General features: G+C 33.4%; 1 protein-coding gene across 2 annotated transcripts; it reads left to right on the plus strand.

Annotated features, from left to right (window-relative positions):
* Positions 1 to 1,565: 1,565 nt before the first annotated feature.
* On the plus strand, positions 1,566 to 13,979 carry LOC109121540 (probable LRR receptor-like serine/threonine-protein kinase At1g56140). Of its 2 annotated transcripts, XM_019223727.2 has the most exons (24): positions 1,566 to 1,767; positions 3,226 to 3,397; positions 3,670 to 3,741; positions 3,915 to 3,986; positions 4,078 to 4,149; positions 4,492 to 4,563; positions 6,137 to 6,208; positions 6,317 to 6,388; positions 6,586 to 6,657; positions 6,742 to 6,816; positions 6,926 to 6,997; positions 7,414 to 7,485; positions 7,577 to 7,642; positions 8,685 to 8,750; positions 9,008 to 9,052; positions 9,241 to 9,305; positions 10,054 to 10,430; positions 10,923 to 11,121; positions 11,210 to 11,374; positions 11,958 to 12,076; positions 12,199 to 12,409; positions 12,502 to 12,733; positions 12,856 to 13,006; positions 13,300 to 13,979. In XM_019223727.2, the coding sequence occupies exons 1-24, from the start codon at positions 1,632 to 1,634 to the stop codon at positions 13,660 to 13,662; spliced, it is 3,090 nt and encodes a 1,029-aa protein (XP_019079272.1). In that variant the 5' UTR covers positions 1,566 to 1,631; the 3' UTR covers positions 13,663 to 13,979. The 2 variants fall into 2 exon arrangements, with proteins under 2 accessions (XP_019079272.1, XP_019079273.1); XM_019223728.1 differs by lacking the exons at positions 1,566 to 1,767; positions 3,226 to 3,397 and having other exon boundaries at positions 3,941 to 3,986.
* The last annotated feature ends 4,440 nt before the right edge of the window (positions 13,980 to 18,419 follow it).

Here is an 18,419-nt window from a genome sequence, read left to right on the forward strand (position 1 = left end):
CGATTTGAGATAAAATTTACCAATAAAATTATCAAATCAGGGTTATTGGACATCTCAACGGGTATTAAAAGGAAACCTGAACTTTCCCATAATCAAGCCCAATAGAAGAGGCTAGGGAATAATTTTTCTCATTAAAAATGAGAGAAGAGGATTAAGGATTGACCCCCCTCAAATAGTTTGTTGGGTATTTATATCCAATAGATGTGCTCGTGGCTTAATTTTTTAGAGTTTGCTATGAAAGTAATTTTTTTTAAAATAAAAATTTAGATTTATTTTCTAAATATTCATCCGAGTACCACGATTATGCCATATTAGAGGGATTAAGTATATATATTAAAACTGTAATGAAATAAGTTTGAGGATAGAGTGTTCAGTCAGAACACAAAGTCTTACTCTTTGAAAAATTACAAAACACAAATTTTCTTCTAAAAAAGAATTCAACTCTTGGAGTTTTTGGTTTTTTTATTTTTTATTTATTTATTTATTTATTTTATAATAACAAAGGTTAAGACTCTTATATTGTTAAAAAGTTGTAGTGATTTTCGTATTTATAGTTTCATTCATAATTTGAGATAAAATTTGCCAATAAAATAATCAAATTAGGGTTATTGGACATCTCAATGGGTATTAAAAATGAGAGAAGAAGATTAAGGACCGATCCCCTCAAATAGTTCATTGGGCTTTTATATCCAATGAATGTGCTCGTGGCTTAATTTTTAGAGTTTGCTATGAAAGTAATTTTTTTTAAAATAAAAATTTAGATTTATTTTCAAAATATTCATCCGAGTACCACGATTATGCCATATTAGCATAATCCATGATTATATTTAATTTTTTTTTAATGATAAAATCATAGTTCATGATTATGGTTTTATCATTAAAAATTAATAAAGTTGACATGGTTAAAAAATTAGTTTGATAAATATTTTAAAAACTAATTTGGATGTGAAATTTTTATTTAAAAAAAGATTACTTTTTCAACTCAACTTCCTATATGTTACTTTTGGCATATAAGTAGTTGATGAGGAAACGCCCACAATGCGTGCGGTCGGTCACAAAGAGTCAAAAGACAACAACAGAAGAAAAACGAGAAAGAACAACAATGGACAGCGGTACATTAACAAAAGAGGCGGTGTGAAGGGCCCAACAAAATGACTGACGCCAAGATCAACCCTGGGCGACGCTTTCTCTGACCTCCGCAGCAGGAGCCGATGCTGAACATTGATCCTCAGCCTCCTCCGCCCCCCGCCCCCGCACTCGTCAAAAAAGTTTGCGTCCAAATCCTGTATCCATTCATTATCTTATCCATTTCCTCCTAACCAATCCAACGCGGATACTGTGGCCTGTAACAGCCCTCAAAATCCGTCTCAACGTGTTCATAATCAACTTCTTTGTAAATATAAAAATAAAATAATAAAAAAAGAAAAGACACCCATGTGTCCTGTGAAAGTCTTTGGGCTGTGGGGACTTGTCTGCGGTAGCGTCTGTATTTGAAGAGTTGCAGATATGTTATTATAACAAGAAAGTGCTTTGTAAATTTGCATCTATACACCAAATCGGCTTTCAGCTCCTTTGCCTGATCGCCTCTCTCTTTTTCTCTTCCTCTCTCGGCTGTCGGTTATCTTTTGCTGATGATGAAGTTGATGCCCGGAGCTCAATCAGTCAGCTGGGTCTTTGTTGCCTTGTATGGTGTTTATGTGATTGGGCTCTTTCATGCAGCTGCTGCTCAATCCACTGAAGCCAATGCTACCACTGATCCATCTGAAGGTGCCCTTCTCTCCTTGTCTCTCCACCTCTCTCATACTTCTTCTCTCTTTTGGTCTCCATCTCTCTCTCATGCCTTCTGTTTGGGTTGTCTAAGTATCGCATGTGATAAAAAATCTCAAAACTCCATTAGTAATTAGCATTTCATATATATTTTGGTGAAATTAAAAACATGGGTGGCATGTATCTCATTAGAGAAGCAAGACGTCATCATCTCTTATTATAATGTTTAGATTAAATTATTAATCTCAATTATTAGAAATTTCAAGTTGTCTCCTCACTAGATAAAGTTGCAATGATAGACTTATTTATTTTTCTTGGTCTTTTTAAAAGTACGTGTAGGATGCAAATTGACATTTTTTTTTTACTATCACACTCATCATGGTTGACGCGTAAGTGGTTCCACATTATTTTTTTTATTGAAATCTTATATTATACGGTATCATTTTGTAGATATTTACAATAAATATTATTCAATTGGGTATAAATTCAACTTAGCAGTTGGACATGTACATTTCTGTAATTTTCATAGGTGGTAAAATATAGGAGTGTAAGCCAAATTATCAAACTCGATCAAATCAATTTAAATCAATTAAAATTGATCAAATTGGTTTATTGTTAAATTGTGAAATGCTTAGTTCGATTTGAGGAAAAGAAAAATTGATCATGCCAATTTGATGGTCCCCTTTTTGAAAACAATCCTCGTGGTAGTTTGTCATGTACATTTTTATAATCTTCATGGATGACAAACTATAGGAGTGTAAGTCAAATATTCAAACTTTGATCAAATCAATCCAAATCAATTAAAATTGATCAAATTGGTTTGTTTTTATATTGTGAAATGCTTAGTTCCGTTTGAGAAAAAGCAAAATTGATCATATTATTATTTAAAATTTTGATTGGTTAATACTTATTATTGATTACTTGTTAGACTTTTAGATTCAGCTAAAACTTATTACAATTATTATATAAAAATATTATTTAACGTAAAACTATATCAATAGATTAGCTCAAAATAAAAAGAGTATTGTTGTTGAGCCAAAATTGATTAAAAATATCAAATTAAACAAGCCTTAAATGGTTAGGTTTGATTTGGTTTTTATTAAAATCATAGTTTATTCAAAATTTTACCTCATATAAATTGAGCATATTAGTTTGGTTGATTTTTTTTGTTCTAAAATTGATCAAACCAATGTTATTTTTACCTCTGATAAATGGCGGTTTTTGGGATAAATTGATGGGATGTGATGGGATGTGACGTCGAATGATATAAAAGGTTTGTTTATCTACGCCCATAAATAATTGATTTTAACACACCAAAAAAATTGATTTTGAAGTAAAATGGTGTCCAGGAGGCTCATATTGGGAAGGGTTTGATGGCTTCCTACCCTCATCAATTGGTTTTTACATGAGAAGATCAGAACCCCAAATTTGTACTTAGCATTTGAATTTTGATTGCAGTGACAATTTTGAATTCTATATTTCAACAATGGGGAATCTCAGCATCAAACGAATGGAACACAAGTGGGGAACCATGCACCGGAGCTGCTCTTGATAGCGCTGACATTAAAAATCCCGGAATCAAATGTGATTGTTCCTACGACAATGCCTCTACTTGCCATATCACTCAACTGTATGTACATGTTTTTGTGCTTGGATTGTTGAGTATTACTCAGTTTGATTTTGTACATTGTTGGTCTATTTCCTATAAATGCAGTCCCTCTGCTTGATATTTGGTTTGAGTGGTCATTGCCCAAGTGACATTGAGGCCCAATCTGATGCTTAGACCACTGCATCCAAGTTGGTTCCCTTGAACCAACGCTTCAAATCTATATTCCATGTCTGGGTCTTTTTCATCTTCTTAGAGCTTCTTAAGCTTAGACTTCATTTAATGATTCTTTACAGGAAAGTTTATGCATTGGACGTCGTTGGTGCAATCCCAGATGAGCTATGGAATTTGACTTTCCTCACCAATCTGTATGACTTCATATTTCACTTATTCGTTGCTTGTAGTTATGGTTGTGCATTTTTATCTCTTCATTTTCTTGGATATTATTACTGCAGAAAATCAACCCATTGAAATATTTTACTAGGGTTCCAATTGCATTCTGTGTTATTTGTAACACTACTTTTCTCCATTTTTTTAACAGGAATTTGGGTCAAAATTATTTGACAGGTTCCCTGTCTGCATCCATTGGCAATCTAACAAGCATGCAGTACTTGTAAGCTCATCACTAGAAATTTTTATTTGAAATTTCCTAGTACACTGAAATTTATTGGTGTCTTTTTTGGTGTTTAATTTCATGTTGTTAGGAGCCTGGGAATTAATGCACTATCAGGGGAGCTTCCTAAGGAACTTGGACAGCTTACTGATTTACGATCAATGTAAGGTTTCCATACTCTTATTTTGTATAGATAACAGAATTGTTTAGTAATCTTCAAGTACTATGCTTCAATCCAAATTTCCCTGTTTGACACCATATAACTTTCAATTTAGGAAGATGCTAGTCTTACCAACTCTTTTATGTGCCCACCCCACTTTTTCTTTTTTTTCATTTGACATATTGATTGGCTTGGTGTGACCATGTCAGAACAAGGTGTTGCTATGTCAAGTTATAACAACCATGTTCATGTACTTTTTCTGATGATATGGACTTATAAGAAGATAATCTTTAAAATATTACCACTTGGAGCTAACCTGATGCTATTTACTTGTTGAATTTACAGTGCCTTTGGGACAAACAACTTCTCTGGTTCTCTGCCATCTGAGCTTGGGAATTTGGTGAAGTTAGAACAACTGTAAGTTCTAATATAATTTTGATTTTTTATCGTGTGTCTATGAAACATGCTGAAAATATTGTTAGGTTACATTAGTTATTTGGCCTCACATTTTGGAAACGGTTCTTGAGAATTTCCAATGATATTATTTCTAGCCGATGTGACAACTGTAATTTAGCATCAAACTGATATATTGTCATGATCAACAGCATAAAACTGGCATGAGATATTTGGTAGGGTTACAAAGGGGGTATTTAGTCATAATGTAGTAATGTAGATGCTTGTCTTAGGTGTATGGGGGATAGGAGTTGTAGGGATATAGAAGTATATATAGGCTTTCAGACAAGTGAGATCAAAACAAGGTATGAGGAATACCATTTTTGTGATGAGGAGCGGAAATGAGATAATAATTTTTTCTTTGATAAGTTAGTGGAAATGAGATAATAATGAAGATTGGTATCCAAAATATATTGAGGAATGACCATTTTTGTAATCTTAGTTTGATTTAAGGAAGGATGACAAAATAGGAATTTGCCTATGGACTTATAGGGGTATAGTTGAACTGGAGATATTTTTCTTTTTTTGATGGTCTAATGCAATATTTTCAGACCTACTATCAACTTAAGGCTAAAGAGGATTTGTGATAACAGGATATATTGTAAATTGATCATGTTCGGTTTGATGGGTAACACCAACCACCTATTAGGGACAAGATTGGATAAAGTTGGTTGAGATGGTTATTCATGTGAAACATAGACCATGAAGAACAATAATAGTAGAGAGATGTTTGGTTTGAATTGAAAGGACCATAAGGTGAAGGGAAGGATAACAAAACGGACATGGTTTGAATTAATACGCACATAGATGACAACCTATGATATGTAAAAACAAAACAGATTCTGTAGAGAGGGTGACATAGCTTAATAGGATCTCATAGTGTAGCTTACACAAATATTTAGGATATGTTGTTATTGTTTAACCAATCAATGGTTTCACTATGGTAATGTTTTCAAAATTTGGAAAAAGGATAAAGCATTCTTCTTCTAAGATGACATACTCACTTTGTTTCATTTTAGGTTTTTCCATATGCATGATGATCAAGTCCATTGAACCTTGTGGTTTTGGCACTATAAATTTGGTCTTTCAATGATCCCGGTCTGAAACTTCCTTCTTCTCTCTTTGCTCTCCATTTTTGCATATATAGCTCCTCACCAAATGCTAGAAAGGGAAAAATTGTAGGCTACTTTTTGTTAACTTTAACTGCTGAAGTGCTTGCAGCTGTTATGGGATTTTAAAGGTTAATAAATACTTATTTCACTCCATAATTTGGTAAGAAGTTTGGGAAACAATTCCACCTGTTTGAACTAATAGAAGTTCCTTTTGAATTAGATCAGGTAGAGGATAAGTAAGTATTTGTATCATTTCCACCTAATTTGTGTAGTTTTTAACATACCTCCTTGGTTTTAGTTGGTAGATTTCTGTACATATGCATGGGTACAAAATTTGAGTAATTTCTAGGGCACACTGATCATGTTTTATTAACGAAAAGAAATTAGATATTGTTTAAATTAATGAATTCTGCTTACCTCGACAGTTACTTTGATAGCTCTGGTTTAAGTGGTGATATTCCTTCAACATTTGCTAATCTACAGAGCCTGACTACAGTGTAAGAGCTTTCTTCGCCTTCTGTCTGCACATTTTGGGATTGTTTTACTATATCTTGATAAGAAAAAGGTGCACTCATATAATTTTCTGAAATTTCTGGGGCTCTCAGGTGGGCGTCGGATAATGAACTCACAGGAAACATACCTGATTTCATTGGGAATTGGTCAAAGCTAACTGTCTTGTAAGGGAACGTTATCAGTTTTTTAATCATTATTTTCCTTCACTTATGCTTAGATTACATGCCTTAATTCACTTTATGCTATAAATTCAATGTAAATGTATGTCTTTTAAGGGATGTGAACTTTTCATACCATGATATTCAACTTTATAGAGTACTTCTATATTTTTATAATCTGCTTCTTCAAACTGTTTCTGTAGGAGGCTTCAGGGGAACTCTTTTGAAGGTTCCATCCCGTCATCATTTTCCAATTTAACCTCTTTGACCGATTTGTAAGTGTAGGATCAGTTAGTTATTTCCATTCATAGGTAGCAGATCTGTATGATTAACCTTTTCTTGTGCTATATAAAATCTAGGAGAATAAGTGATATATCTAACGGAAGCTCTTCTTCACTGGAATTTATAAAGGACATGAAGTCGCTAAGCACCTTGTAAGACAACATGCTTCTAGCTTATAAAACAGTTGGCTTTAATTTTTATCTTTTGCACTTAACCTTCTGATATGGGATTTCAGTATAAAAAGATGGTTGTCTTTTGCAGAATAATAAGGAATAATAATATCTCTGATGCCATTCCATCAAATATTGGAGAATATGGAAGTTTGACTCAGCTGTAAGTTATTCCCGATTATGGATGTTGCTTTTGTGCATGAACATGTCAGGTTAAATTTTGGATTGGCTCCAAAACATCCAACTTTCTGGAGCACAACTCATTTTATAGAATCACCTGGAACCAACCCAACAATCCATCTTTAATACAAAGTTAATTTTGGGAAATTCTAAATGAGTAAATACTTGCCAGGTAAGTTAATCCAGGGTCTAAGTAGAGCTCAATATGTTTGGGATTGAATTAAAAAAAAGTTAGCCATCAACCCAAGCCCATTTTTCTTGGTTTGATTCAGCTGGGGTGATGGGTTTGGGGTAGATTTTATTAGTTTTTGCCACATGGAGATCATTTTTCTTATCTAAATTTATTTTTTCAATGACAGCTACTCCATATTTGTTATAGCCTTTGGACTATTTATGCAGGGATTTGAGTTTCAACAATCTAAGTGGACAACTTCCAGAATCTCTCTTCAATTTGAGTCAACTCACTTACTTGTAGTGATCCCTGCCTCCTTAGTTCTTTCATGTGCTTCCAAGAGATATTCCTTCGCATTGTGAAGCATGTATTGTTTGTCTTTTTTATCAGGTTCCTTGGAAATAATCAGTTGACTGGTAGTCTACCTTCACAGAAAAGTACATCTCTTCTCAATATGTAAGTATATTCAATATATTTATGTTCATAATCATTAAAATGTGTTCAAAATTGATATATCTAGCTAATATCTTTATTCCTTTTTTTCCCCATTATGCTAAGTCTAGGAACTAGGGCTATGAATTCTGTTGAATGGCAAGTTTCATTTCTAAAATATTTTATGTGAGACTATGAAGATCTATATATTGTAGGCCCCAAAAATCATTTAGTACTTCTCTTAAAATAGAAGTTTACATATGGAAGAAAGGGTTATGAATCCCGATATGCACTAAGAACAAGTCTAGCTGCTGATATGTGGTGATACAAAAATAAGAATCAGGATCCTACTGGCTGCTGATATATATTGTTTGTATTGTGATGTGGAAGGAACTTTGGAGAAGAAAAAAAAAATCTCTGCTTGAATAATACATGGTAGCTTATTTTATTTCTTTGAAATTAAACAATGAAGGTGAAACATTTAAAGCTGCTTCTTCCAAAAAGAAGGTGGTACCTGCTTTTTCAGCAGTAACAAATTTATTAGAAAATTTCTTTTCCTGAAGTTCCCCTAGGACAGAATTTTAGTCCTGATGTCTATTCTTTTGTTTGATTTGGATTTTCCCCCTCTCAAGAGTATGAGTGTTCATTTCTCATCCAGTATGTAAGGTAGCATTATGTAGGTTTAGGTGTCATGTTTACTAGTTTGAAAGAATCATGGTGCATTGACAGATGGTCATCAGGGGTCACGATGTGGGCAACAAATCAAAGAGCAAGCCCAGAAGCATAGTACAGTGCCATTTATTTCATGTAAAATCTTTCTTGATATTTGTGTTACACCATAATATTTTATGCATATGAGGAAAAATCGAGAAACATACATGAGGATTCTGGATTGAGATTATTGTAGTGTGAAAAAATTACTTCTTTTAAGTTCAATTTGACCAATCTTATATAATTCCACTGACTAAATTAAGATTTTCCAATATCTAAATTTAAGACTGACCACAATTTTGGCTATCAGTTGGTGGACAATATACTTAATATTCCCATTATGTTATGCCTGCAGTGACTTGTCATACAATGGACTATCAGGGAGCTTTCCTTCTTGGGTTGATGAAGAGAATTTACAACTGTATGTTTGAAAATCCTATTCTTTCTGTTTATTTTTTTTCCAAAATTTTGTAGGTCAGAAGTTTCTAGTTTTATATTCAAATTGCAATGCTGTAAAGCCTGTAATATTTTAACCACCAGCTTTCGGGTTTGACATATTTTGTTGCTTCTTCAATGATAATATGAAACTTGCATTTTGTTACATGAGTTATGTTCTGTATCAATTGATATTGATACTAACATTGTACTTTATGATTCTCTATGGGGTTGAATATGCAGTAATTTGGTCGCCAACAACTTCACACTAGACAGTTCAAACAGCAGGTGATTTTTTCAATCCCATATTTTAACCCATGAAGATATGCTTATTCATTAAAAGTATGCAAATGGTTTCTCTCAATGCTTAATGTCTGAAAGTTCCATAATAGTCTAAAATAGTTAATATAGGCTGCTCCAATAATTTCATTACATTTCTGGCTTAACTTCGTATGTTCTTCTTCCTGTGTTTACAGTGTTCTTCCTTCAGGATTGAACTGCCTTCAACAAAATTTTCCTTGCAATAGAGGTTCTGGAATTTGTAAGTTCAATGCAGAACCATTCCCTTTTTCATGATTTCAGTGGTGGAACATATTATTAGGTATTATGGCATGAAAAGGAGAAAAATCTACTATAGTATCAGTGTCATAAAAAAGAATACTGTCAATATTGGAAACTGTATTTCACATTTCTATTAACTTGTATGAGCTAGGAATAAGAAAATCCTTTCTTTACTTGAGTACCCATTTTAATTTAGACCGGGCAAGTCATATTAGTGATTGGTGTTCTTGCATTAGGTTTTATTCTTTCTCCAGGACATGTTTGTTGAAAGACTCAAAAAAGGGAAACTAATGAGGTTTGTTTCTTGTGGGTCAAGAGATTTGATTAGTTAGGTCCAGGGAGAGCCTTGTAATAGATATCATAGCACAAGTTTCTCTTTTTGTGGAAAATTCACAGGTCATCAATTTGAGGGGTGAATTGGGCTGAGAGAGTTGTAAAATGATATTATGAAGTATCAAATGTCAGAATTTTTTTTGGAATTATCACTCAAACAGATATGAAGGTTTGCTGCTGATTCATGTCAGTTTTGAGCATTGAAAAATGACTTTATGCAACCTTAAGTAAGAATTATTTCATTAGTTGTCAATATTCTTGAGTATAACCATTTGAAAACAATTATGCATTTAACTTTGATAAAAAAAGGATGGAGGTGAATTTAACTTTTCGCTTGAAAAAATCAAATCACTTCTTTAACTTTGATAAATGCTGCTTTTTCTATTGGTGTACAGATTACAACTTTGCAATCAAGTGTGGTGGTCCTCAGATTACATCTTCTGATCAGATTGTGTTTGAGAGGGATAATGAAACTCTTGGTCCAGCTACATACTATGTGACTGACGAAAACAGGTGGGCAGTTAGCAATGTTGGATTGTTTTCCGGAAGCAACAATCCTCAGTACACAAGCACGTCTTCATCTCAATTCACAAATACTTTAGACTCAGAGCTGTTCCAAACAGCAAGGATCTCTGCTGGATCATTAAGATACTATGGCTTAGGCCTTGAGAATGGAAACTATACTTTGACCCTCCAATTTGCAGAGACAGCAATTGTTAATTCAAATTCTTGGAAGAGTCTTGGAAGGCGTGTCTTTGATGTTTATATCCAGGTTAGTATTGAAATAAGGACTTGTGCAAGAAACTGTGTTTTTACTATTCTTTGTTAAACTCAAGCTTCAGAGTAACCAACATTGTGTTTATTTTGAATCAATTTGTAATTATTTTGAAAATTTTGGACAGATCTTGATATTGCAATTTGGTTTTATTTCTTTTTTTTTTGGTGATTATTGATTCAATAGATACTTAATGTACCACAATATTGAGAATAACTCCTAAAAGTTTTCTTAAGAATTATAGAATGAAAACTCCAGCTTCTTTCTTATTCAAAAATGTTGCCTTAACCATCAATATTATTCTTAGTTATGAAATTCTACTCCAAATTGTCAGTTCAACCGTGTCCTTCTGATTCCTTCCTGATATAATCTCAGGTTATGGCTTAGTGAATGAAACTTAAATGAATTCTTCTATTCCCAAATTCCTAAGAAGACATTCTCCAATATGTTTCCCCTTTTTTTATCTAAGTTTTAATTTGTTTATTCTAGGGAGATTTGGTTTTAAAAGATTTTGACATAAGAAAGGAGGCAGGAGGGGTCTCTTTCCAAGCTGTTAAGAAAGAATTCACGGCTCAAGTATTGGAAAATTACATTGAAATCCATCTCTTTTGGGCTGGAAAAGGGACTTGCTGTGTACCTGCTCAAGGGACATATGGACCTTCTATTTCAGCAATCAGTGCTACCCCAGGTAATGCAATTGGAAGCTATTTGATGCAAATCAGTAACTAAAATGTTGATCCACTTTCATACTGGTACTGAGACTAAATTTTACACAGATTTTGAACCTACCGTGAGTAACACTGCTCCAAATGGGAAGAAGAATAGGACTGGCTTGATAGTGGGAATTGCTGTTGGCCTTGGAGTTGTGTGCTTTCTATCTGTTTTCGCTCTTTATTATTTCGTTCTAAGAAGAAAAAAGCCATCAGAAAACCAAGATGAAGGTAATGCAAAAGGCTATGTCGTGTTCATATTGTTAGTGCTCTGACTTCTGAATTGGGTTTCAGCGCCCACTCTGACATTATTTGCAAGTACTTTTTCTTGTTTTCACTGGTGTTGGTCTATAGATGCCTGCTTAGGACATTTAACATCTAGTGATGCACTTATGCCTTTTTTTCTTTTTTCTTTTTAATTATTGTTTTAAATATAAAACAGAGGTGTAAAGAACTGCTCTCTTTGTGGAACATGTTTTTTTTATACCAAAGTTCAGAGATAAAAGGCAGTTTAAAGAACCCACTTATTTTTTGATAGTTAGAGAGGGACATTAGTTACTTCTATCTACTTATCTCCTACTAAACTACATTTAAGCTAAAGACCAGTTCTAGAATTAAAATATTTTGCAATTATGTTTATTCTGATGCATGTTAAGAAGAGGCATCCAAACATCTTGCCAAAGAATATACAAGTTCTTGCAGATCAACATCCAGTTGTCAAAGATAATTTTGCATTTGCAAAGACATCTTGTTGATTAGGTAGGAAATCAGTGAGCAGATTCACAATTGATTGTGCTTTGTTTGGAATTTGCAGAGCTCCTAGGTATGGATGCTAGGCCATACACTTTCAGTTATGCTGAACTAAAAAATGCCACTGGAGACTTCAGTCCTTCTAATAAGCTTGGAGAGGGCGGATTTGGACCTGTCTATAAGGTAGGTCATTATCCTATTGAGCTTATATTTTTTTTTTATGATTATAATTATGATTACAAACATGGTATTTTTCTCATTCTCCTTTTTTTTTTTTTTTTTTGCAATAATTTTATATTCGTTAGGGGACACTTTCTGATGGAAGAGTTGTTGCTGTAAAGCAACTATCTGTAGCATCCCACCAAGGAAAGAAGCAGTTTGTAGCAGAGATTGCAACCATATCAGCTGTGCAACATCGTAACCTTGTGAAATTGTATGGGTGCTGCATTGAAGGAGTAAACCGATCACTTGTCTATGAGTATCTTGAAAACAAGAGCCTTGATCAAGCACTATTTGGTAAGGGTAGCACCTTAGCAGCTCTAGCTATCATGACATTTTCTTATGAAGAAAACACAATGAATACAGTTATACTTGTTATTCATGAACAGGAAACGGAAGTTTGGACCTTGATTGGCCAACCCGTTATGATATATGCTTGGGTGTAGCCAGGGGTCTAGCCTATCTTCATGAGGAATCGCGAGTTCGCATTGTACACAGAGATGTGAAGGCCAGCAATATTCTGCTTGACTATCATCGCAACCCTAAGATTTCAGATTTTGGTTTGGCCAAACTGTATGATGACACGAAGACTCACATAAGCACCCGTGTTGCAGGCACAATGTAAGATCCTCAAAAGTCAAGGCCCTTAGTCCCATTTTTATTCTCTTTTTTGGGATTTTTTTTTTTTTTTTGTTTGTGTATCATCTAATCTTTAAAACTGAGCTTTTATGTTACTGATGTAGTGGGTATCTTGCACCGGAGTATGCCATGCGTGGGCACCTCACAGAAAAGGCCGATGTGTTTGGTTTTGGTGTAGTAGCTCTAGAGATTGTCAGTGGAAGGCCAAATTCTGACACAAGTTTGGAAGAAGAAAAGACTTATCTTCTTGAATGGGTATGATATTTTTACCCCTTGGACTCTGTTTTATCCTGTGAAATGTCTTCATACCAGTAATCATCATGGTACTCGTAGTGATCAGGGCCATTCCATACCTAAGCATACATGTTCTGATTCCCTGATAATTTATAAAGAAAATTGGGCATCACTGGATCTCTTGGACATGTTAAGGTCATTTCTAGACAGATTGTGGGAATTGGAACTTTCCATTTTGGTTCAGATATCATTTGAATTTAGTCCCTTATCACATTTAATAGGATCTAAGAACTAGTTCTTTTCCTTATTTATAGGCTTGGCAACTACATGAAAACAACCATGAAATTGAACTGGTAGACTCAAGGTTATCAGAATTCAGTGAAGAAGAAGCAAGAAGAATGATAGGAGTCGCTCTTCTGTGCACTCAGACATCACCAACACTACGGCCACCAATGTCCCGTGCGGTGGCAATGCTTTCAGGAGATATTGAAGTGTCCAGAGTTACAACAAAGCCCGGATACTTAACAGATTGGAAGTTCAACGATGCATCCAGCTTTATGAGTGAAAATAGCCATTTCAACTCATCAACAAGTATCAGCATGGCAGCTGATGCAGACCGTTCTCCAGTAACTGCCACTAAAACGAAAATTCATGAGATTATCGGAGAGGGCAGGTGAAAAATAGTGTTTCTTTTCTGCTTTAGTGTGATTTTTGCTGTTTCATACAACTCTGATGAATTCTTTGATTTCTTTCCATGTATATGTGTATAGTATACAAGTATGTATAGGTTGTTCCTGTCGAGTCAGTTCTTTATATTTTCGTACTTTTAGTATAGAATGTTTTTGTATGAACTTTGGTTGAAGTTGTGGGCTTTGTTTTGCTCATCATTCATGTGATGAAGTGGTCCATGCAGTGGCCAAAAATGCACCTTATATTCAGTTTATAGGAGTCATGAAGGTGAACTTTGCACTGTGGCTTTTTGAGTTGCTATCAAGACATTGTATGGCTTTTAGTGCCCTGGTTAACTTGGTGAAAAAATATCAATGGGAGATCAGGCTGGGACAAACCAGAAATGAGCTAGTTAAGCTGAATGTATCTTTTGGATATGTGATTGGAAGTGATTAGGCTGACAATTAATAAATCATAACCAATCACACTAAGAGTCTGTTTGGTACTGATTCTATAAAGTGTTTATAATCTTTTCAATACTTGAAAATTTTTATCATTCAAGTATTAAAAAGACTAGAAACGTTTTCTAAAATCATTCTCAAACTCGCTCTAAAAGTCTGTTTGACAGTATTTTTATGCGAAATGTATTTAGTAGAAGTGTTTTTTTTTTTTTTTTTTGAAGTGTTTTTAGAAGAATAACCTATCAAATGTTTCTTTAGAAAACACTAGAAGTGATTTTTTAATACTACAAGTAATTTTTCACATTTTAAAAAGTGTTTCTTAAATTTTTGTCATACACCAATTTTTTTTTCAAAAACATTTTTTAGGCAAAAAGTGTTTTCTATATTCATCATCAAATGACTATAAGTGCTTTCTAAAATCATGCCAAAAAACCAACAAACTAGGTATTTCCATTAAAATATCTTATCAATTTCCTTCAAAATTTTAATCCATGATGAAAACTAATCAAAACTGACCAAGAGTGGAATATCTCTAACAACTTGGATTGGGCTTGCATAAGCCCATTCATCCACCTACGTAAGTTCCAGCTCGGCTGCAAGACAACACCATTAAACACCAACTAGAATTGGACCAAATGGAGCGTGAATTCCCTAACCGCTTCTATAGCACCCGATGAACTATAAGCATGATGGATCTTACCAATACCAAACAATAGAAAGACAAACTAGTTGTTGACCACGTCAATCATTGGTGTTCCTTAAACCTTGATTGCAAGTATAAATTGTCCAAGGTGTTGGGTGTGGAAATGTGCATACAAGGCATGCATTAGGGTCTTTTGTACATTCTCTAAGGGATATGACCCCGCACCTTCGAAGAGTTGGCTACATGAGCACATGACATAAAGGTTGTTGTAAAAACAAAAGTAAGTGAAAACATGTCTATTGAAGAACTTGAAGATGATATCAATGGGGGCAAAAACATCACCAACGATTATAAAGGGAGTGTGTCATCAAATTTCACTACATTTGTTTTCAAACCTTGGCACTTCATTGTTGCTCCTTAAAGCATGAGCCTAAATTGCATATTGCTCCTAGCCTATAAGAGCTTAAATTGTAACAAAAAGAAAAAAATAATCAAACTTATGCCAAAGGAAAAAAAAAAAAAAAATCTTTTTTAGCAAACTTCTTTAATTAAGGAACAAACTCTTTGCATTAGAGAAGTCAAATTCAAAGATTCTAAATTTAAATCTCCAATTTCTCTAAATGTAAGTGTTTTTCTGTAACATGAAGCATTATCAAAAGAAAGATGTAACTCAAAAGCTAAATCCACAAAATGAAGCTTTAAAAGACAGGATCAAACTCCAAATATTCTTCAACAAACTCATGGAAGAATATCAAAAGTGTCATTCATCCATCTTCAAAGCCAAAGAAGACAAAGTCGGGTTCTTCAGGACACTCAAGGAGATTTTAGATAAGTTTAATTGAGATCAAGTCATCATTGACCCTCGATTAAACTTTACTCGAAGAACACATGTTTACCATCATTGGATTAAAATCAAGTATAAACTCAGTACATTCTTCAACAAGCTTATGAAAGAGTATCAAACATGAAACAAAAGTGTTATTCATCCACCTTCAAGGCTGAAAATCAAGATATATTCAAAAATCCTTATTTTGTTTTCCAAAATACTTAAAAAATATCTTCACAAGTTTGGTTAAAAATAAATCAACTTTGATCCTTAGTTAAACTTTGTTCCAAGAACATGCATTTATTGTTTTTTAATCAAAATCAAGATAAGTGATGCTCCTTAAATTATGAGCCTAAAATGCATATCGCTCATGACCTGCATGAGCTTAAACTGTTTACAACACAAAAAAAAAAAAAAAATCCACTAAATTGAAAACTTGAAATAGTGACTTAGGCAAAAGTTATGACATATGCTCGTAAGATTAATTTTTAGTCTTGGTAATAGTTAGAACATTTAAAAAAAAAAATTGAACTATGATTGACATGATCCATTTTCTTTGAAAGGCATGTAGGCAATTTATGGAAACCACCTTAGTTTAGTTACTATCACAAAATAAATAAATAAATAAATAAAAATGAATAGGAAAAGAAAAAATGTGAGTATAATTTAAATTACGAAGTTGGATATCACTATATATCAGGGTCAGGCTAATTCGCATGAGTGAAAATCTGAGCACTGAAGCCACATTAAGTGTCGCAGGTAACAATAGCATGCATTGTCAAGGTTATGACTTGCCTACATAGGTGTAAGTGTAATTCCAATTTTAATGAAGTTTTGAGATATAGGTATCACTTTAAGTCAAACCAATTCACATGAGTGAAGACCTTAGCACTTAGGATGCATTAAGTGCCAAAACTACAATGTTGCGTAACATCAAAGCCATGACTTGTCTACATAGGTGTTAAGTGTGGTTCCAATTTTAATTAAAAGTTAAAGTTCAAACATCACTATATACCCAAGTCAAACCAATTTGCATGACTGAAAACTTTAGCACTTAAGTTGCATTAAGTGTTAAAAGTACAACATTGCACATCATCAAGGTTATGACTTGCCTACATAAATGTTAAGTGTAGTTCCAATTTCAATTAAGTTTTGAGAAGTTAGACATCACTACACTTCCAAGTCAAACCAATTTGCATGAGTAAAGACCTTAGCACTTAAGCTGCATTAAGTGCCAAAAGTACAATACTGTGTAGCATCCAAGTTATAACTTGTTTACATAGGTGATTGATTGATTTTGTCATCTTTTATCACATCAAAACACAATTTATAAGCTAATTCACTATTCTATAATAGCTTGTACCTGATAAAAAATGGTTTTAATACAAACTTTCATAGTGTAATGGTTTTTAAGTGTCGTCCATTAGGATGGATTATTCTTGGTAATTAAGGCTTGAATGAGGGAAAAGAAATGATTGTGATAAAGTGAAATTGATTTGACAATTCATGGTGAAAATTCAAAATAACAATGATTTCTAATTGAGAAGAACAAAAGAATGTAAAATAAGAGAAAATTAAGAAGGAAAAGGAATTCTCGAAGTTAGGATTTTCTAAAAAACAATTTCCATGGTGATTAGATGTAAAGATCTATTTTTCATCAAGTTAGATTAAAAACCTAAATTCTCATCTAAACTGATTTTAGATTTAGCTTTAAGTCTAGACCTAATTTCTCTTCAAATTAGACTATTTAATCCAAGAGATCAATTTAAACTATATATTCAATTAATCTTAAATCATCTTCCAATGATTCATACAATGCAACTATTCGATCTCATTAAATCTAGCTTTGAGAAATTAATGAATCTATTTAGTTTGCAATGTAATAGTCATTCAAGATAATTTGAAGAGAAAAATCCTCAAAATTCAAGTAATCAATCAATTGGATCAAATTACTTTGACAATTAAAGCTTATTTTTCTAATTCACCATGGATCTTGCCTCTAGATCCTCATTCCTTTGAGAAAAATGAGATTTAGTCACTCATGCTTGGAGATTTAGTCTCACAAGGCATGTTTGGCTAGTGAGAAAATAAGAGAAAATGAGAAAAAATAGAAAATTCTATTAAGAGAGAATATAGAAAATTCTACAATCAAAAGTGTCTAAAATTATTTTTTTAATGAGAAATTCAAGTTTCTATTTATAGGCCAAGGTCAAGTGGACACTTGACATCATCTAAAAAGTCTTCTAGAAGTTTCTCTATTAAGCAATCTAGAGTTTAACAACAAAATGATCATTTCGCAGGAGCTTAGCAATTTCACATGGTCATGTGAAATAAGAGGAGTAACAACAACAACTTTTTGGACCATTTCACATGATTGTGCGAAACTTTCGCATGGTCGTGCGAAATCAACTTGCAAATTCTCCTTAGCTTATAGCACAAATCTCTCTTCTAGTCCATTTCGCACAATCATGCAAAATATTCGCATGATCATGCGAAATTGCACCATATGATTTTTAAGCTCCTCTTTGGTACTTCCTTCATTTTCTTCTTTTGACTCCACTTTAACTACCTCCAATTGACTCCAAATCCCAATCCAATTACATTGCCTCTTCCTCAAAAGATTATTTTTCCTTTTCAATTTCATTTCTTTCTTTTGTCACTCAATGCATCAATATCACCTTGAAATAGCTCCAAAACTTTACAAAAATAATTAGTATCTCTTGCAAGGGCAACAATGTATTAATTGGGTATGTTAGGCATAATTACTACTCAAAATATATGAAATTCATGAGAATTATTTTTTAAAATGTATTCTTTTTGAGTAGTAATCAATAA

Source organism: Vitis vinifera, chromosome 12 (assembly GCF_030704535.1).
Source record: "Vitis vinifera cultivar Pinot Noir 40024 chromosome 12, ASM3070453v1".
In the NCBI taxonomy this organism is placed as follows: Eukaryota; Viridiplantae; Streptophyta; class Magnoliopsida; order Vitales; family Vitaceae; genus Vitis; species Vitis vinifera.